This window comes from Gallus gallus, chromosome 3, assembly GCF_016699485.2.
Source record: "Gallus gallus isolate bGalGal1 chromosome 3, bGalGal1.mat.broiler.GRCg7b, whole genome shotgun sequence".
Classification (NCBI taxonomy): Eukaryota; Metazoa; Chordata; class Aves; order Galliformes; family Phasianidae; genus Gallus; species Gallus gallus.
The window spans coordinates 37,798,596-37,820,652 of record NC_052534.1 but is presented as its reverse complement, the minus strand read 5'-3'; the positions used below and the strand labels follow the sequence as shown (position 1 = coordinate 37,820,652).

The window sequence follows — 22,057 nt, the reverse complement described above, 5'->3', positions numbered from 1 at the left end:
TTTACTCATGAAATCAGCAACGATGTAAGTACTTGGATACTTCTCAACAAATGACAGGATAACATTAGATAACCCTGCTGGTTAAGAAGTGAGCTACTTCTAAAAGTTGGTAAAGTTCCACTAGTCCTTGAAGCAGGACTTTCACTCACATATGCAAAGTGCCTATAAGGTGAATTTCAGACCCACTCAACTCAATGTCCTGACAAAAAGATCATTCAAACCATCTACTACCAGAGTCAGTTCTCTCTTAAATGTTTTAGTCACCAGCTGCGGTGCTTTTACTGATTCTGCAAGGTCAACAAGCTTTTGTCCGCTTTTATCTAACAACTCTCACATCTCTCTTCTTCCTCTTTTTCAAGTGCAGGAGTTTTGACAGACATCTACTTTGATTTACAAACCAGTTTCATGACACCTATCTTTAGAATTTAATCTGCAATGGCTCCTATCTTATTCTTACTGCTGAAGTGTTGAATGCATGCCTTCTCAGAAACTTAAGTATGTACACACACCATTCTAACACCACCTATACCATTCTGTTCTTAGAAGCTCTCACATCTGATCTACCTCTGTACTAATTACCAGAGGTATTTATAATATCAATTAACGTCTTTATACTGCATGTTTCACCCTATCCTAGCTTTGTTTCTCCTTTACTCATACACTGTACTTCAATAGGAAAACTGAAATATTTTCTACAACACTTATCTAGAAGATCAAATGTAAACTCACACCTCTATTCCTTTCTAAAAGGACTAAGCTGGGGAAACTCTCCCCAGGTGTTCAACAGTGCTTTAAGCAGTAACAACTCTTAGTATCTCAATACAAATAATTCTTGATAAGGTTCTTTCAAAATCTGGTTCTCCATCCTCCCACATGTGCAGTGTCAATCAAGGAGACAAATATGCAACTTCTCAAGAAGTTCCTATTGTAGCTTTAAATGTACCAGTGCACAGATGCAAAGTATGTTATCACTCTACCACTGACCTGTTCTCCCCAAGATAGATTGGCCTCATGGCACAGAGTATCAAAGACTAAAACTCATGATTCTAAAGCCCATGTAAAATAAAAATAATCATCAAGGCTTTCTTGTGGGTATGTGGATACATCTTAAGTCAGAAATGTCATATACTAAAATAGGGAAAATGAACAGGAAGGCCTTAAAAAAATGAGAAAAAAGCTGTGACTTTGATTTTATAGCAGTTGTTACCAGCACAAAGTATAAAACTGGGGAAAAAAAATAAGTATATGTTTAAAAACAAAATTTGTTAAGCTTTGGAATATTTAATAACATATACTGTTACTACATACGCTAAGAAGTACCCAATTACAGAGCAGCTCACTTAGTTCTTACTTCACATCTCAATTTCGCACTGCGATGAGTGATTTTTCCAGTACAAACACAAAATGTTGATACTTAGTGTGGGGTTTTTGTTTTTAAGCTACAAACCTTCAATATAAAAGCATCTCCAAAAAATTTCTCGTGCCATGCTTAAGGCATATCCAAGAAAAATATAGGTCACTCACTCATTTAAGCCAATGGTTTTCTTCAAATACTTTACTATTTATCTTACCTACAGTATACCAACTTGCATCTGTTAATTTATTGATAACTGCTTCCTGGTAAGTTCCATCTGGATTCTTCACTTCCACAACAGTTCCCACCTACAATACAAAAAGCCACTTAGCACCGGAAAGCTTCTAAAACAGACAGTGAAGTTAACGCCTATGTATTCAGCCAACGAAGTTTATTAATATAGACATGGTTAAATATACGACACTTCTGCAGCTTCATTGGAATCTGTTTGTACTCCTTAAAACTTCTCTTTCACTCCCCTAAAATAAGCCGACTTAACTGAGCTAATTATTTCCTGCCAGCAGGTGGGGAACAAGAACCAGTCTCGGTGATGTCATTCTCTTGTGTAAGAGCTTTTGCCCAGTTTTTGCTCTGTGTTTTCCAAAGCAACAGTAGCTGGAAATGAGGGCCAGTCAAACTTCTTAGATTTAAGTCCAAGAAGAACAAAGAGGGTTGCATCAGCCAGTATGCTACATCCCCTTAGCTACAGAGGGAAGCTTAACATGAAAAGGAAGAGTGTATCAACTTAAGCACTGCAGCAATACCTTCTGTGCTTCACAGTTTTATCTACTCTATGTAATAAAATAAGCTTTCTACTTTCACCTCATAGTGCATATACATGCTTATTTCAAATACTGAAGAATGCTTTTCAAAGCATCTGCAAGATAAAAAAACAAGTTTCTTACCTTTAAAGGGCCCTTTATGTGGTCATCCTGTACTTCCACTGTTGAAGAATCATGCCTAAAAGTTACCTAAAAAATACAAATCAACTGACAATCACTTGATGTAACTGAGCAGCATAAGAACATGCAAATGTCAATAGCTCCCCTCTTACTCTCATCTTGCTGTTAGTCACCATAATCATTCCACTCGCTGGAACTTTCATTCACGTGTTTTAGAAACGAGGAAAACTTCTTAGCTGCCAGAACTTAAGTTTTTTAAGCTTTCACAACAAACCTATTACACTAAAGGAAGTGTTAAACAACAGTTTATCAGTGCTGTTTAGCAGCTCAAAACAATCTCTGCAGGTCTCTTAATGAATTTAATTGTACTGTGTTAGTTCCATACCAAGAAAGGAGGAAGTTCCAACGCTCCAAGCGTAAAACAGTTAAGAAATGTTTACATTTCAGAGTTCTAAAATCAGACCGCTTTAGCACTCACATCTAAGCCCATGTAATGTGTGGGTTTTTTGCTGCTGCTTACTGAAGTGCATTTTCCTCACTACTGAAAGACTTGCATAAAATCATACAGGGTACTGCTGCCAACTGAGCAAAATAAACAACCTGAAGAAAATACTCCGGCCCTTTGGTGTACGTCAGCCAAGCCAACAACACGCTAGAAACTAGAAGTAGATGTCCAGATAGCTATGTTTTTAGCCTCCCCAAACAGGAAAAAGTAAATCCTGTAAATATTTCTGACATACTTTCTATCCAACAGCCAACAAATGTAGGAATTCTGTAATCCTACGCACACTGTCCTCAGAAAAATACAGTCTAGACAGCCATATTTATGATTAAATTATCTGTATCAGATGCTACAGATACTCATTATTCATTTCACTCAAAACCAACTTGATCACACGCCATAAGTCACAGAATCAATTACATCTGAAGCTTTAAAAATCAGGGAAACCTTGAGAAAATTCTAGCATTACATATGGGCACGTATTATTAATACCTGCAGAAGATGTTCTAAAGCTCACCAGAGCAGACCTGTTTGTTGTATGAGTGTGACATTTTATTTAGTGCTCACAACAGCTAATAGTGTCATTTGAGATTCAGCTGTCAAACTTCAACTCTCAGCAACAGCACTACTACAAGTACTGCTCCAAAAGTAATGCCTCCTATTTTATTACACCGGCCCACAATGTCAGAGGTGGATGTTGATGGTATGGCAGTAGAGGTTAAACCTTCCCACCAATACTTCATGTTGTTGCTGTGTGACAGATGGCAGCAGAGGGGCAGTCTGACAAAATGGCATCTGATATGGAAGAGCATACGAAGCAAAAGTGTGGAATTGAATTCCTCCATGTGGAAAAAAAACACATCCATTGACATTCGTTGATGTTTGCTGAACATTCATGGAGACCAAACGGTGGATGTGAGCAGTGAGTGATGTGTTTCAGCAGTGGTGACAGCTGGTCATCTCTGCTAGTGCAGATTTTTACTAACTCAGCACACAGGCTCTCATTCATTGCTGGTGAAAATGCATACCTGATGACGATGACTACATTGAAAAACAGTGCTCTTTCTGTAGCTGAGAATTTATTCTATCAAATGGTGCTGTATTCTGCTTTGTGTATGTGTTGTAGTTTCCAAGGAAATAAACAGAAGGTATTACATTTGGAGCAACCTCTCTACACCAGGCTATAGGATTTAGCTCACAAGGGTGCCCAAAATTATGTTCTCTCAATTACTGAGGCTCCTCTGTAAAACACAGCAATAGCAGAATTTCCTTCAGAACAGAGCATTTTCTAATACAAGTTCTCCTACTTAAACACTTCAGGGAGAGAATTTAAGAGGTATGCAAGCCTTGAGAGTAGCAAACAGCTGAGAACAGAACCTATAGCTATGATGGAGGAGAGCCCACCGTGACTGGCTGATTAGAAAATAAATGCACTAAAATGTTTTACTGCTCTAGAGGCAATACTTCACGGAAGAGTTATCTTGTTGATTTTCTGTTAAAACCACAGCAATATCAACTGAAAGTATATTCTTCTTAAAGCTGCATCATCCACCTACTGGTAGCGAACACTTCCTGTCCGACAGATAGACACGAGACATTTTGAAAGCCACACAAAGAGAGAGGGATTAACAGAGCTAGGGCCACTCTTCTGAACTTAAGCCTGATGGGGACTTACCTAAAAAGCAGAAGTTTGAAGTTCAGATGACCGCATTTGCGGTCACTCAGATGAAATATCCAGTACATTCATTCTGATTTGAGACACCTGGTTTATTTCCCCTCCTGTAACTATCTGTAAGTGTATTTTACAGCAAAAAGGAAATATACCCCCACAAGCCATGAGTGAGTCACAGCATACTAAGATAAAAGGAATACGCATCAAACTTCAGTTGCAGTTGCAACATTGCTATTGCAGGTTTGTTTCTAAACAGTGCATTGGGGCTTTGCCTCTTTTTCAGAGGATTTTTTTATATCAGCTGTTTTCACTTCTTGAGATCTTCAGACACATTCAAAAAACCCAAAACCTGGGTATTAACAGAAACCAGATTTGATCATCGAGCCAACCTGTTTAAATTCAGTTGGAAATTCCCTATTATTCATCATCCTGGCAAGATGGTCCTATACAGGCTCTATGCAGCAGATGCTTTACTACTTTCTGCTTAATGAAGACAGACACTAAAATCAGTTTCTTCTAAAATTTCTGTGGAGGAGTGCCCAAGAACAAGAAAATGATGGGTGAAAATGATGCACTAGTTGCATTTTAGAAGATACTGTCCAAATAAACTGCATTAAATATCTAAAAGAAGCTATAACTGATGAAGAATTCATATCGCCTTCAACACCTTCCACAAACCCAGGCAACTCTTAAGTTTTCTTTCTTTCCATGGCAGTGTGTATAACGCTGATATATTGTTTAAAGTAAAACTCTGTACAATGTCTGGAAGTTGCCAAAGACTGCTAACCTGTGAGGTATGGCACCTGCTGATATTGAAATGATAAACACTCTGCAGTTGAGTTACACCAAATAAATGTATTACATTATTATTAAAACAATTACGTTGATGATGGAAAAGTTATTATGGAGGCATTCCTTAGTATTTTCTAGGAAGTGGAATTTGCAGAGGAGGAAAGCAGTTAAAAGGAGAAGCAATTTAGTGTATTTTACTTGCCTGAAGATGATGCAAATATACTGTAAAAAAATGTTGCCACTCTCCTTTAGCAGAGCAACTAGTTATGACACCTAAATGAAAGCTTCCAACTAAAATTTCTGTTATGAAGCTAGATGGCTTTGCTGGCAAGTAAGAGAGAACTCCTCATACAAAGGAGAATAGGGCATAAAATGTCTTGGTGTCAAAGGAAAGTCTGTTTGGTAACTGGAAAATAAACGCAGCAGGTAAACTACCAAAATTCCAGACAAATTACACCACTTTATAATAAAAATTCTGCTTAGAGCTAATACTGGAGGAAAATTGCAAGTGCCAGAAACAGAAAAATCAAGGGATCACTGCTAAATTCAGGCACAATCCATACCTGGTGAAGGAAACCCAGTGTAAAGAGATACTGCTACTGCACCCACAAACGAAACACCTTACTACAAAATACTCTACAAAAGAGTAACAGTACTGGGGCTTAACTGCTCTGTGTTACACAGTAACAGTGAAGACTTTCTCCTGCACAGCTGTTCCCTTTCAACCTCTTTCTGAAAGCAATGCAGTGATTAAGCTGCAAGTAAAGCCATACAAAAATATTTCTCAATGGACAACGCTAAAGTGCAAGTGGTTCATTTAAGAAGGTGGGCTGAAAGTCCTCTCAAGCTGATAGTAGTTAAGACTTCACTGATGTAGGCGCAATACAATTCCTGTCCTTAAATACTGATGCCTCACAGCCTAAATACTAGTACTTAATAGCCTAAGCTTAATGGTGCTGTAAAACATAAACCAGCTGATGCCGTTAATAGTTACGACTTTTTAAAGATGTCAGATTTAAGACCAGCATCTTCTCATTACAGTTAACATTAATCATCATATGTGACGATATCCTTCCCATCAGGGCTTTTAGAAACAGTCTGTTCTGTCCCTTATATGTGCCATAAGCAGAATCAGCCAAGCGCTGCACAGCAGTTTATGATGGAAACTCTTCTGTATGGGATTGCTTCCACTCACACTACGTTTTCCACTTTTCCACGTAGGTAAGAAAAATATTGTTACTATAGATACATTTTCTTCTACATTATAGATACATTTTCTTCTACATAAGTGTTCTTGATCCTTGTCCTGTTATATTTCCATGTAAGATTAAGGTCACCTGCTCCCACATTAGAAGCTTTTAGGGCAACACTTGCAGCAGAAATAAGGCCTTTCTACAGCACAGGCTTACTACATAACAAACATAAGCCCAAACAATGTTCTTTTTATTTCTAAAAAAGAAAAAAATACTATCTTAAAATCCTAATAAATGTTAAAGCATCCCTTCTCTGTTCCCTCCCCACATTTTTGTTATTTCTATTGTACATGGCTTATACTGATTTGATCAGTCATTAACTAGTCACTATAAAGATTAAGTGAGATTCCCTGCTTGCTATTCTGTAGGACTTAATACCCAAGGACTTTGTTGGAAGACAGCAAGGCTTCATCTCATTCCTGAAGCATTATCTAGCTGCAACTGCTAATTGGCAGTGACCTGTGCTCCTGAAGCAAAATAAACCACATTAGATCTACTTTGAGAAGTTGTATCTATCCCCTCATGATGTTATCCCATACATAAACTTACTTGCCATTGTAATCAGTTACTTCAGGTCAGCCTATGGCACTGAAGGCCACAGATAGTGGAGGCAGACGGATGACAAAGCAGTGAAAGAAACAAGATGTATTCAATTGTGTGGGGAGGAGTGTAGGAGGAACCCCTCCTACCCCCACAACAACAACAAGCTTATTGTTAACGTAATAACTGCATTGCCAAGCTCCAAGGGAAGGAGTATTTTGAACACAGATTACTTCCCCTCCTCCCTCCCCCCCCAACAACAACAACAACATATTTACAGGAAAATCACGTACCTTGACTTTGACAAGTCTTTTTGCTGTCTTGATCTTGGCTTCACAGAAGGCTCCTCTATACTTTGCACTCACATCAGTGCCCACTGTAAGATAGGGAGGCTCATCGATGGCCTGGAACAGAAAGGAAAATAGCTGGTTTTTAATTGCTGGCCACTGACAATAGAGCTGTCATTGTTTCACTAGCTTTTGTGGGCAGAGTATCTACAGAACAGCCCCAAAACCTGACGGTATACTTATATCATAGCACTAGAAACAATGCTCATGCAACAGCTACCAGAAATACAATCATCTGCTACCATAGTTGTCTGCAATAAGTCACCACATAAGCTCCAATCTCTGCACCACCTGAGGATGCAGTAAGTAGATGGCCAATTCGTGGCCAACTGAATGCCTCACCTTCTCCTGTAATTGCCTCAAAATTTGATACAGCTCATGAACACTCCGGTGTTTGTTTTATTTCCCATAAATACTAATGAAAAACGAATCTGAATTAAGTAGAAAAATCTCTGAAGAGACTTGGCTTCTTTTACTTTTGAATGAAGTAAATCATATGGAAGGATGCTTGCCAGGAGTGTCCTGAGAGACAGAGTAGTGCAGGAGAACAAAGACAGGATGAATACACGGCAAAGGTCGAGGGCCCAGATGAAAGAAGAGGCCCTCTAACACATAACGGGAGGAATGGGGAACACCCAAACAGAAAAACAAAAACAAGAGAGGAGAGAAAGAAATGTTTTGGGGGCAGAGGGAGAATAAGGGTCCAATTAGTACACAGAGAGGGCATGTTAAAGGCTCTGCTCCTTCAAAGGAGGGCCATATCCTCTCATACAACCTCATGTGTCATTTGCAAAAGGAGATTCTGGATACCCAAACTACCTCTCTCAATCATTTTGTAGAAGCTAGGTAAGAAAAAAGAAGGCAAGGGAGACCAGCAACAGCAGTGAGCTACATCTCCAAGAGCTGCAAGCCTCCGTGAAGCCCCAAATAACAACTAGGAAGAGAGATCTAAGCCCTCCAAGCCCACGCTGTGTTTGTGCATCTCAAGGGATTCAGACAATTTACAAGAAGCAATTCTGGCACATCCAAGGTATCTGCAGAACATTGGGAAACAAAACTTGAAATTGAAAGACATAAGATGCTGCAGTGTTAACTACACACTGATTACATTTTACCTTGACTCTTCCTTCAAGTCTACTGATCATTTTCAGGTAAGAAGAGTAGGTTCCAGACAGAACATCAGCAAACCTTTCAACCTGTGCTTGCAAAGATAATCAGAAACCTAACTGCTCTAATGAATCTCCCTCAACCTCTGCACCAGAGTACTATAACCATAAACATCTATCCATTCCTACTACAAATTTAATAACAATAAAATTCAACTGAGATTAAGTAGGTAGCTGCTGAAATTCATTTCCTTCTTGCTTTTCTTACAGTGCTTATGTACTTGCCTTCAAGGCAGGCTGCAATGCTTTTCTGTAACTTCTCCTGGAAGGATGCTGAAAGAGGGACTCGGACTGCAATGAACTTAATTTTGCTGAGTGCTCACAGTAGATCAAGTGTCTGTTTCCCACAACATAAATCTGAATGGGAAAATAGCCACAGATTCTCCTGCTAAGTAAGCAGTGCCCTAGGAGGGGAGCATTCTCCCGTTCATTGCTTTTAAGCAAAAAAAACTCCTCAACTCTACAGTGTTGCTAAGTCCTTCATGTTAGTTGATCTTCCAAGAGTCAGAAGGAAGCACAAAGTATCATTTTAAAGACAGACAGATCTGACCTGGGTCTGCAGGGATGCACATAGCTTTAAGCAAGCACTCAGAGTTTGTTGTGTCAGTAGCTGTCTACGCTTCCCTGTGCAGACAAACAAATGATCCCAAGGACAGATCCAACATTAGGTTTAGCTTATAGAAAACAAAGAATGTTTTTTCTTCACTACTTCTGAACCTTAATTAATAAAGCAGAAACAAGACAATCACTCCTGAACCTTAATTAAAAAGCAGAAGCGAGACCATCTGAAGCTCTGGCCTTGGTTAGGAAGTTCTTCTTCTACAGAAGAAGAAACAACCCCGCAACCATCAGCAGACTTTAAAATAGGATTTCAGATTCCTTTTATAATGAGTTTATTCAATAACAGTATTGATTAACTCGTTATTAGTCTGGCTTATTTTGAAAAGCTTCTCTAAAAAGAATATTCATTCCAAGAAGGAACATCTGGAAGAAATGATCTCTATTTCTGTCACAGAAGTTCACTTTAATCCCTGGCCTAAATCTCCTGCAGTTACTTTTTAAAACAGTTAACCCCTTTCCATGGGATTCATCAATATTTACAACTGTAAGTAGATTAATTCTGAACATCAAACATACAGACCATTTGTTTACCCACTGTAAGAATGTCTACTAGAAAAGATTGTGAGTGGCTTTTGACATGAAGATTGATACCGGTGAAATACATCTCTTCATTTGAAGGTATAAATGATTCACAGTAGTTGAAGTATTAAATGGCCACGTGAAATCTTCAAAGGATACACCAAAGTTTTCTACAATTTCAGCATTCCATGGAAACACATGAAACGATTCTTCCCCAAACCAGTCCAGCCCTCATTCTGATAGAACCGCACCAGCTGGTAATGGTAGGTTAAGACAACTACAGAGATGTGATGCATCACAACGCAAACAAGGACTGCAAACAGCAGTGATCAAAGTCTGGCATTCATTTCATGTGATCCTGATGGCAACGTTGTTATTTTCACCATCTCTAAATGAGTCACCTGTTCTGAAACAGGTTTTAGTCAATTCCACCAAAATTAGACGGGGATTAAAAATAAGTATACAGCTATTTTTATCTTTCTGTTATTCCTTCTCTTTGTGCTTACGTCACTTAATAGACATCCTTACACTCAGACTGAATGCATCTTTGCCCATCTAATTTTGACGTGCTTTGGCAGGATTTGCTTTTATTCTTTCTTTGCTTTTTAGCGTGTTAAAATGCAGCTGAAATCTGAGAACACGGCTCACTCACCTCGGAGCACACCGAGATTCTCTCTGCAAGCGTTGCGACCACCGCTGAGGGGAAGGGAGAGACAGCACCGAGTGCTCTAAAGCACCAAGTTCTGTGCTGCTTAGAAGCACCAAAGGCTTCATTTTGAGACAATTTCTGGTCTCACTACGGTACCGGTCCGGGATCTCTGGGATAGAACCACTGAATCAAAAAGGTTGGAAAAGACCTCTAAGATCATCTAGTCCAACCGTGCACCTACTGCCAATAGTGTCCACTAAACCGTGTCCCTAAGTCCTACACCTACCCTTTCCTTCAACACCGCCAGGGATGGTGACTCCACCACCTCACCGCTCTTTCTGGGAAGAAATTCTTTGTAATATTCACCCTGAAATGCAGTCTCTGCCTTCGTTTTGTTGTGAAGCAAGCTCACCTGAGTTTCCTTCTACATTCAGACATAAACTCCTGCATTTTGTGAGCTACAGATAAGAACTGCCTTCTCAGCAGCCTATGATAAAAACCATCAATAAAGTTTTGCTAAAAGGGAAAACCAAGGAGCACGCCCAGCACGCACCACTGCTCATTTAAAGAGAGACCGCGAACTTCTCAATCAGAGCAGCTTAAACACAACCCCCCCGCCCCCTAGGCTTCCTCTCTCCCTCCCTCCGCGTTCACACGTCTCTACATCCTCTCGAAACGCCTTTCAGCTCAGGCAGGAGGAAGCATAGGCGCCGGCACCCTCCGACATCCCTTCCCCCCGCCGCCCTCACTCCGCACCCAGCAGCGCGGGGTCCCGCAGCCGCCAGCCGGTAATGGGGGCGCCCTGCCCTGCGCCGAGGCCGCAGCCCTCTCCGGCCCGCAGGTGCGGCACGGCACAGCACGGCACGGCGGGGGCGGGCGGGCCCCGCGGCTCTCAGCGCGGCGCCGAGAGGAGGGGCCCCGCCGCCGAGCTGCCAGAAGTTTCCGCCCGCCCGAGCCGCGGCAGATTATGCGGGGATTGCCGCGAGACTAAATTCGGCCCCGTAAGGCGATTGCCCGGCAAAGCCGCAGGCGGGGCCGCCCGCTCCGACAGGGCCCCGGGGCGCGGCGACGGGCCGGGCGGTCTCCGCACGCGGTACCCGGGGGGCGGTGGCGGCTGCCCGCACCGCGAGGCCGCCCGCGGCTCCCAGCGGCCACCGGCGCTGCCGGGCCTGCTCTGCCAACGCCTGCGAGGGAGGGAGCACACACAGTCCTCCGGTACGTTTCAGAACGAACAGCTGAAAATTAGAATTCTAGATGGGAGTAGGTTTTTACATACCTTTTAAGGCTGTCGAAGAGGTCGGTTTGCCATGTTTTTCTAGACATTTTCCAGCTACGTGGGATGAAATCATCCTCACGCCTCCCCTTTCAGCTGCGCTGCTATATTCAACTCCTTTGTGAAGCCCGTCGTGCCGCACCGCAGCCGCTGAAGCTGCTTTACACTGTCCTCTGCCCGTAAGTGCTTCTAATGCAGTGTGTGAATATATTATTCGTCTCCTAATCTGTATTCCTCTGCACCACACACAGGATGTTCCAAGTAAACCACGGGAAAACAAGATTAAGCATTCAATCTAGAAACACAGCAGACGTGCTTAGCACAAAAGCCTGCAGGACTGCTTTCAGATCCTCATGCAAAGAACAAACCGAGCGTACCTTCCCTTTGTCTCTCACATGGAAGAAGTTTGAGAAGCCGGGACCGCTCCCTCCCATTCACCACTCAAAGCTCAGGGTATGTCTGCAGTTTGGGGAACTCCTGAGTCAACACAGTTGTGAAATACTTCCCCAAAAGTCCAAAATAAAAAGTAATAAGCGACTGATTTGTTTTTAAGTGGTAATGTAACATCTGTTTTCAGTAGTGAAGGTTTAGAGAAAGCTTTAATGCAGATCCAAGACCCCCTCCCCTGCCAGTTGTCAATTCTCTAACTAAAGAAAACAATTACAAGGCTCAGCATCTTATTTTTCTCATTCATTTCCAAGCAAGAGAAACCATGGCAGAACTTGTTTTTACTCTCCATGCTATTTTAAAGCTATCTTTCAAAAGGAAAGTGTTTTCTCATCCCTTGCGTATCTGCTAGAACTGAAGATGGACGCACCCAGTTTGCAAGCAGAACCCTCGCAGCTTTTACTGTCCCAATTACAATCTTCCTCAGTCCCACAGATTGGCTTTAAAAACACCCAACCAGCAATACCTCACCACTGCAGCAAAACATTCAGCCACGTTCTCCGACCTGTCTTCTTGTGGCCAGTGCAAGCTGCACGTGGCTCATAACTTCCACTCCCATGCTGTCCTGCAGCATTAACGCCCACCCTAAAGCCATTCAAGGGAGGTCCTGAACATCTGGGGACAAGAATGGCTTGAAAACATTCAAATGCTAGAAGAGCACTGATTTAAAGGAGGAAGGAGGGTAAATCCAACATCTAGACATGCTTTAAAGAACCACTTTCATGAAAACGGGGGGGGGGGGAAATCTACAAAGAAACCATTAAAACACTTTCACCCCAATTACTAAGATACTTAACTTCAATAAAGATTATTACTTAGATTATTAACTTCAACGTTTTCAGACTGCCTGAAGTCCCACCCAGTAGCAGAGATCTGCCCACGCACTGCAGAATCACTCTCTTAATAAACAAAATTACTCAGTGCAATTACAGATGCGACTTCTCACTTAGAGCTCAACCTGTTGTGGTTTAGGAGGACACACAGCTTCACGGCAAGAGCAGACACACAGGCACAACCTATTAGTTAGGTGCAGCACTTAATTCTTAAGCCAGATAGCCCATCCTTCGCCTCCCAGAAATGAAGGCACTTGCAAAGCAAGACCAACTTTTCTATACACTCACAAACTGCAGCACAGACGGACACACGCTGATGGTTTCTCATATAGAAAAACTATTCCACGAAAGTATAAAGAGAGGGCAAATTCACCTCTGACTGCCAATAAGAACAAGGCTCGATTGCTTTGTTGCTGTTGTATGGATCACAGAAAGGCCAAACCTACTAATTTTGAAGTTCATGAAGCAGCGTCATTCTATACTCCCAACATTCCGCTCGCAAATCAAAACTAAGCTAGGAGCATCCCGATCAAACTGAACGCTTGCAAATCCAAGGGGAGGAAAGGAGGCTTTCTGTAGCCAAAATCAGTTCCAGTTTCCATTGGAAAATGGTCAGGAAGTTTCAAGTAACACCTCAGCAGTTGCAAACATACCATAATCGTGGCATGAGGCTTTTTAACGTTTTTATTTAAGTTGGAAGTTAACAGAAGCTCGTGTCCAGATGTCTGCAGTAATAAACCAACTTCTGACAGTTTTTAAGAGTTCTTTACAGGTGTAAAGGGGATATTTTCTTTATTTGAAATTCTCCAGCTCCATGGCTGGCTTATTCCATATTTTGAAAGGCTTCAGAAGGTGCAAAAGTCGATTCTCCTCTCCAAATAAAAATGGGCCATTTGGCAAAGATTTACAGGTTCCAGGATCACAAAGGACCTAGAGACCCAAAGCGAGAGGTTCGACCCAGTAACGACAGGCAGTACTCCCTTTTTATCCAATCTATCCAATGGCAACATGGGTTTTCATTAGTTTCGCTTATTTATGTAAAGCTCGATTTCTATGGGACCAGTAACTCCATCACTTTGGTTGCTTTTTAATTTTGGAGTGGGGTCCTAAAACTGCGATCAGTTGCTCAATATAGAACTGCAAAAACATTTGCACTCAGGCAATGAAAAATGTCAAACACCTAAAAGTCAGTCTATCTTAATTTTAGCCAAAGAGCAACTGCATTCTCTATTCAGAAATTCACTGAGTGATGTCATTAGCGAACATTTAAATGGTAAGTTACAAAACAGCAATTCCATACAGGTCACCATGCTTGGAATATATGTATTTTTTCCCCCAACACAAAGAATGTAAATCATTGAATTCTCATTCTAACTTGGTTGCAGACTTCCTGCCCCCATGCACACAACTCGGCAGGCACGTAGCAGCTTTCAAGCCTGCAGAATGTGGCTACTGCACATCCTTCTCAAAGGGGAATAGAGATGTGATGTTTATACAGTACTTTGAGATATAAGAACAGGTGTTTTTTTTTAATCAGGATAGCATACTACTCCGTAACATTGCTTTAGTTAACCAAACACTCCAGAACTGCCCGTTGTCCTCTCTAAAAAAATAAAAATTAAAATAAATCCCATTTCTTTATAATTCCTTATAAAGGTCTCCTCCCTTGTTCTGTACTGCTGAAAGACCACGCGAAGAAAAGATACTTTGAATGTCTGCTCCCACTGCTTATCATGCTGAATATAAAAATCTTTTTCCCCCTAAGTCAATCATCGCCATAGTTACCAGACTGCAATTCTCCGTAAGGTTTAACCAAATACTCGATCTGTTGAGCATTATGCTGCAGTACTGCAAACGGTACAGCTTCATTAATTTTGGTCAGGTGTGCTTTTTGGCAGCTTATAGCAGTATGTTCCAAGCGAGGCCTGAGCATCAAGTTTCTACATGTACAGACGAAAAGAAGTTCACTTGATAGTTATCAGTGAAAGTCTTTTTAGTCAGAGATACTGAATGACTCTTCTGATCTCGTGTTGTAGTGCAAGAACCAAAAATACATCATATTTGAATGCATTTAAGTAAATAAGTATCAATGATACGCTTGCTAAAATACTGCAAAAAGGTTGTCCTTGATAACTCTTGTATTTGAATAGTCAGTTGGACCTCTCTTGACAAATACACTTTTTTAAACTAAGATGTAAAAGCTTCAGAAAACGCTTCACAGCATTGTTTAAACTTACCGGGTCTGGACAACTTGCCTCAGTTTTAAAAGCATGCCATAAATCTGTCTGGAAACGCTGCAAGGTGTGGAAAATTTGGTATGTTTGAAAGGATTGTAAAGAAGAGAAGCTAATGCTATGCTCGTGTTCCAGATCGACTGGAGCAGAGATTGGATGGTTTCAAATGAAACAGTGCAGACTCCCTGAGCAAAACAATGAAGGGACTAGTAGAGGGCTACATGAAAGCTGAAGGAACAATCATTAAAGGCAAGCAATTAAATTAATTCTTTGCCAATGTGTCTATTTCCAGTCAGACAATTTAATTATTTTATTTTTCATAAGTAATTCTTAAAAATTCAGTGCAAAAACATAAAGAACAGTAAAACCTGTAAGCATGAAAGGAACTGATTGTATTCCACAGCACACCTATTCAAAATAAGACTAAAACAGTCAATTGGCTATGAAAAAAAGATGACGATGTTTTCGGTTACAAACGGGGATACTGAAATTGATATCAGAAATACGAACGGTGAATAGAAATTAAAAATCAGATCCTCATGTAAGACTGTGGGGGGAGGGAGCGTTGCACTGTAACTGTACTATATTAAGCTTCTCTTTATTATCATCTACTTTTAAAATATTTTCTGTAGTCTAAACCTTCAGGAACAAATTCATAACAAAATGAAAAACGGAGCCTTAAGACGACCAAAAACCACAACTTCCTTTTCTTCAAGCAAAAGGAAACTTCTTGCATTGGTTTATTTACATACTTACAGTAACTCTTCCGTACAAATTATTGGGGAGAAAAAGTGAGAGGAATTACTTTTCTTCATAAACTAGACAGAAAGACAAAGTTGAAGGCATGGCATGCACTAATGCAAAAACCACCAGCAGAATGAGATTTCTAGAACTCTGATCCAAGTCAGTTCACTAACTACAGCCACCATTTCCTTACTTTTATACTGTTTAAGGATGCTTTGATAAAATTATATTATGAAATCTTAAGCATCTGCTTTAAGATGTTACACCGTACAGTTAGCATGAAAATACAGCTGGTACAAATCATGACTGTAGCTGGTCTGTAAATTAGTACACTGTTTTGGTTTTTTAAAAACTCACTTTAAAAAAAACAACAGGTACAGAACACCACATTGTGTACTTACTCGGATGAAGATTCACATGTTGCATTTTTATTGTGGTGTTGGCGTTATTGCTAACTCTGAGAATGACAAACGAGCACCAGAAGTGGTGTCAAAGCTACACGCAGCTGTCAACTAACAGCAAAAAAAACTAATATGAAAAAGTGAAGATGCAGCATTTCTTTCTCACTGATTAGAAAGCAATCCTAAAGACAGGTTATCTGGCAAATTACAGGTCCACACATCAAAGCCTAACACTCATGAGCGAAGAATGTATATACAGTCACCTCACTTTGGTTGTTCTGAGGAAACATGTTGATAGCAGATGGCCTTTTTATACTACCATGCTTCCAGTAGCTGCTCGTGTGCAGTTGGATATGCAGCAACACAAAAAATTTAGAGTGAAAACCTCTCTCTGCTGCCTATCATGCTACCTCAACTGCTGCCCAGTCATTTCACATGAAATTTCTGGTCAGGGACGGGTCATTCAAGGAGAAACTATGAAAATGAGTTTAGAAAATATCTACAGCGAGACCAAAATAACTTAATCTAACCAATTTATTGAAGGCTAAGTTCAGATGGATGAGATCCTTGGCAACACCAAACAAACTTAATTACACATAAAAGGTTATAAAGGCCATTCCTCAAGGCAGGATAATTTTAACTGTATTATTCATAACAGATGTCTGTCAAATCTATTCTTAAACTCAGGGGTGAATATACCATACTCTCTGTAGGCAATATATTCCAGTGCTTATACAGTTCTCTGCATCATCTCATCTAAATTTTCTAGGCTGCTGTTTTTTGTCTTATCAATACTGCATACGGAGAGCAACGCGCTTTTACTTTCTCTGCAGCTTTCACATTTAAAGAGATGTGATTCCTTAGAGTCATCCCATCTCTCAAATGAAAACAAAACAAAAAAGCAAGTTACTGGGAACATTTTAATTACAGTCCTTATTTCTTAGGCACTTCATATTTCTAATTGCTTTCCTCTGGAATCTGTTCAAATTATCTCACATCCTTCTTGAAGTTCAGTGCCCCAAACCAGACATGCTATTCCAGGTACTGCCTAACTGCTAGCAAAAGAAGCTAACAGACCCTTTCACAGTTTACTAATGGTTTTTTACTTTCTAGCACGAGATTCGCCTTTTTGGCAAGGCTATGGTATTGCCTCACATTCCATTTATTTTTGGCTACTTTATTCCCCAGAACTGCCCCCGAGAGGAGGAGGAAATAGGATGCAGCACATTCCATTTTCAATAGCAGCAAACTGCTAATGTGGCACATACCATGCCATGAAACTCTAGCAAGTGTGCTGGCTGTTGATGGCTCCCCAGCTCAGCATGTTGGCTGTCTTCAATCTCAGACACTAAGACCGTACATTAAAAGGTAACCAGTGCAAAGTTCTGAACCCTCCAACCCAGGGACCTTTCCCTATTGAATGCAGCACCTAGTTTGTGGCTCCACTGGATTGAGGCTACAGCAGAACATGGGCACCACCACCTTAAAGGCAGTGAAGCGCTCACAGAAGTTCCACGTACTTGCAGAAGGTTTTGTGCTAGACACCTGATAGATGCCTGCCTCATGGATCCATGTACCTGTGAGTCCTCTTTCTGCCCACCAGCCAAGCACCTACTACATATTCATAGGACAGAAGAGACTTTGCAGCACCCCAGCTCTTACTTCAGAGTACCACAAACACCCACAGATCAGCCAGCTGAAGCCCCTCATGTTTCAGTCTATAGTGCCTCTTCTCCCTCTTCACACAGCAAAGAAGCAATGCTGGAAGATTCCTTCATATTGCCATCTAGGGGGTTACAAAATCCCATGGTTTCAGGATGAACAGGGCTTTTTAGTTTACAAGAGGAAATTAATATTTTTTGCAACTAGGTACTTGAAGGGATCACAAGGGATGAAGCAAATATTCCACATCTTCAAGGCTTTAAATCAGACTGACTAGAAATACACGTTCAAGGACTGAGCCAGTAAAGCTCAAAGTAGTAATTCAAACAAACGCTATAGGTATCGACACTCAAGTTGACTCACCAAAAACTCCGATAATCAAAATATATTGCAATAAAGGAAGCTACTGAACAGGAGGAGCTTCTGAAGAGTTATCAGTGCCTTTAAAGATTGTATAATTTACGCTTTGTACTAAAAGGCCAATCAAAACTATCAGGAAAATCCATTCCATCCTTCTGCAGCAGAAGAAATGCCAGCTTTACCACTTCTGATATGCGCTGATGTGTGTCAAAACTCATCCTGCCACCCCCAGGCACTTGTGCGATGTCTCAGACAGACAGGAAGCACACACACGGTTTTGTCTGTTTAGAGCTCCGCTTAATTATCATAATACTAATTTTAAAAATACACTGTACACAACTCTGCTGAGCAACAATCTGTTCAATTCTTCAGTTTCAAAAGCCAAACTGTTGCAGCCAGTCCCCCACTTCCTCTCAACAAGTTATCTAGGCCAAAGCTGGCTGCCTTCACTGCTCTGAAATCCTGCAATCTTGGGGCTATTACAGCTGTGGTTGCTTAGACTCAAAGGCATCCCATTATCATGGATTAGATTTTCACAATGCATTTTTCTGAGTACTTACACACACAAACAAAAAAACCCAAGTGACACACCTTGTACTTAATGCAGTTTCTTATAAGGTTTCTGAAATTGCAACATTCGTAATGCTTTATCTTTTACAAGCATAGAATAGGCCCTTTAGTTAAACTCAAGAGAGAAGAAGAATAGGTGTTATTAAAGAGAAAGGAATCTGATTTTAAGTGAAAAATGACCAACACATGGAGCTTTTCTTACATTTGCGACCCAAAGTATGCAACTACCTACATAAGTAGCAAAACATTGATTTGTCTTGTGTAGAAATGCATGAGGTGACAAAGTAAAAAAAGCAAGTAGCGAAGCAATACAACAGGCCTGAGTGTTAGAGAAACAACAGGAAACTTCTCAAAGTGTAGGAGTTTCAAGACTTAACTGGCACAAAAGCAAGCGTATGGCTTCTTTATTTTAGAAATCCAAGGCATCAGAATTGTTCTGAAAGCAAGACACATTCATTTTCTTGTCTGCTACCAGTAACTTAAATGATCATCAGGATGTAGTTTTGGTCATAACACAGTATCAGAAAACCAGCTAGGTAAAGAGCTAAGCCAATTCAGTCCTTCACTCTTAAAGCCAGGTATGCCATGATGCACTCTAAGATTTCTTACCTAGGTGAGGAGAGGTAAAAACAAAAGACAAGATGTAACAATAGAAAAACACAATGTTTTTAAGCCATCAGAGTTTCTGACAGGTGCTACATGCTGCCAATTGTAGTTTGTTCTCTGGTCAGATACAAAACCTGAGGAGGTGAAGGGTTACAAACTCACCACCAACCCTTAGAGAAGGCCTGCTGTTTCATGTTTCATTTGAGAGTTGCATTAACACCTTGGGAGTGTAAAAGGGGAAGGCCTTGATGCTCCCAAACTCACACGCACGCAGATGAGGCCCTTCCTTTTCCATCCTCCCTTCTGCATCAGTTCTGGTACTCCTTTAATCAAAGGCTACAGTGATTCAGCTCACCAACTCCACAAACAGCTACTTGTTTCTGTTACTTCTATCAAACTAGGGTGTTTAGGGGTTTTATTTATTTGTATGGCAAACAGGTATACAGATTGTAAGGTATACAGGTGTAGGACCAGAGAGATTATCACGTTTACAAAGGAGTAATGAAATAAAAAGCTTATCTGTGTCCTGGGCTTGTGGCAGGGCTCCAAGAGGGGTGATCTCCAGATAGAGATCCTTCCTCCTTGGGAGTCAGCCCTTAAATGTGGTCTAGGAGGTCACTCAGGTGAAATTACATTCACCTGTGCCCCTGCGGCTGACTCAGCACTCGCCTCAGGTGGTCAATCAGAGGTTCAGGCCATGATTCAACAGTTTCCATACATTTTTTTTTTTTTTAAACCACGTTGATGAGCCAAATCATTTCACTATGTGATCAAACACCAGAGCTAACAACATTGAAGAGGAGAAACCAGTGGATAAACCACGTCTCAGAACTCCACAGCCATCACTGAAAATGTGTAGGGTTCTTACAAAAAATACAGAAGCCTTAAAAAAAAAATAGAAGACGTTCCTCTTCTCCATCACATGGTATCACTTTTTCTTTATATTTACCTTTGCATTGCACACACCGGATTTCTTTTCCCCCCCCCCCAAGAGAAAAAAATGAAGAATAAGTGCATGAAGCACTAGCTGGCTGAGGAAGAAGACATCTACTACACTGCTTCATTATTTTTAAATAACTAGATTATCATCTAACTACTGCTTCCTTAGATGACTCCCCTAAGCTAGGTTGCATCTTCCAGTGCAAGTCAGAGATCTGGGCATCCAACAATCAGCTTCCAGTCCAACATCTCCACTAAACCCCACGAGTGGCTTTAAACTGAAAGCACTTCAGTGCTAAAGTACACACAAGGTCAAATGTAAGTTTGTATTCAAAGTCTAATCTACTTGGACAGCATTCAAAATAACAGTTTATGTTAAGTTTTATATCCATTGCAGACTATTTGCAAACAAAGCAGGTATTAGCTTTTCCAGGGAAACTTTTTCCTTTTTTTCAGATGAGAAATATTGATTTAACTGAGCAGTGTGGGGGAACAGACTGAGTGTTGATTTTGTTGTTGTTTTAGCAGGGAAGCAGCAGAGCACCGTTACCGCTGTGTTACAGGAGCAAATACATTCATTTTATTAATTAGTTTGTAAAATAATGAGTCCAGGATAAACCAAGAATTGATTTCCAAATGAACTTCAAAAGTTTCAGAATTTCTCACTAAATACTAATTTGACTTTATTCATTTTACAAGTAGAATCAGTCCTGTCAAAAATAACATGGTCTCATCTGACATTTCAGAAGTATCAAGTTTAATGACTGCACTACAGAGAACAACCAAGATGATGATCAGTGTTGAGACAATCTTTAGAAGGGATTCCAGGAGTAGAGCTCTGCAGAAGAGCAATAAAACTCTGCAGGCCCATACAACTGGGTAAGCATCAGGACAAGTCACTGCTCAGCACAGAGAAGGATAGAGCTCCACTCCACTGAGTTTCAACTGGAATGGCAGACTCTGAAGTGCACCGGATCCAGAGAGCCTCAGTAGGAAAGCTTTGGTTTCAGATTACCTCCATTAATAGTAAAAAGAGATCAAAATATGAGAAAAACATTCTTCCAAGTATGTCCTGAGTTCTGTATGTTTTTACCCTGGGCAACCCCTTAACACCAAGTGACAGCACATGCACTCAGAAACATGCCACAGCTCCAGGAATATGGCTCCCCAGACCTCCTCCCTTCCAAGCACGGAGACCGTGGCCAACACTGCTATTAAAATAAATAAAGCAACCAACCAAATGATAGAAGACTACACTATAAATGTTCGAGTCAGTCACACTTCCTGCACCTGGTTTCTTCTGCAGGGTTCAGACCAAGTGGAGATACACCTAAATTGCCATTTCAGACTAATATTAGGTCAAAAACATGCAGTACAAAGATATCTTAGCTACAGGAAGAAGTTATTCTCACCACAAACTTGATTTTTTGCTTTCCTCTTCTTCTTCTCTAAACAGGTGACTTACATCTCAGATCAAGTACAAGGCTCCGATTCAGTAAGGCCCATCAAACACATGCCATGGGGCCTGAAGATGCACTTGAGATCACTCACAGCAGTCTCTGCTTTGCTTTCCTCTGACTAGCTCTATAGAACCATCCTCAAATTTCCTCACTCGCTTCAGTCAATCTAGCACACACAGACCAACAGTCTCTCCCTTTCGAGCTCGGTGCC

The 22,057-nt window shown here is 40.8% G+C and overlaps 2 protein-coding genes across 5 annotated transcripts in view; one reads left to right on the top strand and one right to left on the bottom strand.

Moving 5' to 3' along the window:
- ARID4B (AT-rich interaction domain 4B) overlaps positions 1–22,057 on the bottom strand; it is an 84,813-nt gene that overhangs the window by 47,378 nt on the left and 15,378 nt on the right. For all 3 annotated transcript variants that reach the window (XM_003640986.6, XM_004935477.5, XM_046939486.1), the window contains exons 3-5: positions 7,309–7,419; positions 2,260–2,325; positions 1,572–1,662 (exon numbers count right to left, since the gene is read on the bottom strand). In XM_003640986.6, coding sequence (XP_003641034.4) covers positions 1,572–1,662; positions 2,260–2,325; positions 7,309–7,419 — 268 coding nt within the window. The remainder of the gene's footprint in view (positions 1–1,571; positions 1,663–2,259; positions 2,326–7,308; positions 7,420–22,057) is intronic.
- LOC101747771 (translation initiation factor IF-2-like) lies at positions 10,375–12,265 on the top strand. Of its 2 annotated transcripts, XM_040698277.1 has the most exons (3): positions 10,375–11,532; positions 11,637–11,769; positions 11,842–12,265. In XM_040698277.1, exons 1-3 carry the CDS (start codon positions 11,109–11,111, stop codon positions 12,140–12,142), a joined length of 858 nt encoding a protein of 285 aa, XP_040554211.1. In that variant the 5' UTR covers positions 10,375–11,108; the 3' UTR covers positions 12,143–12,265. The 2 variants fall into 2 exon arrangements, with proteins under 2 accessions (XP_040554211.1, XP_040554212.1); XM_040698278.1 differs by having other exon boundaries at positions 11,637–12,265.

Coding starts and splice junctions, on each gene's coding strand:
- LOC101747771 (XM_040698277.1), top strand. CDS start 11,109: ATGGGGGCGCCCTGCCCTGCGCCGAGGCCGCAGCCCTCTCCGGCCCGC. Junction 11,533..11,636: donor GGAGCACACACAGTCCTCCG/GTACGTTTCAGA, acceptor ATGTTTTTCTAG/ACATTTTCCAGCTACGTGGG. Junction 11,770..11,841: donor CTTTACACTGTCCTCTGCCC/GTAAGTGCTTCT, acceptor CACCACACACAG/GATGTTCCAAGTAAACCACG.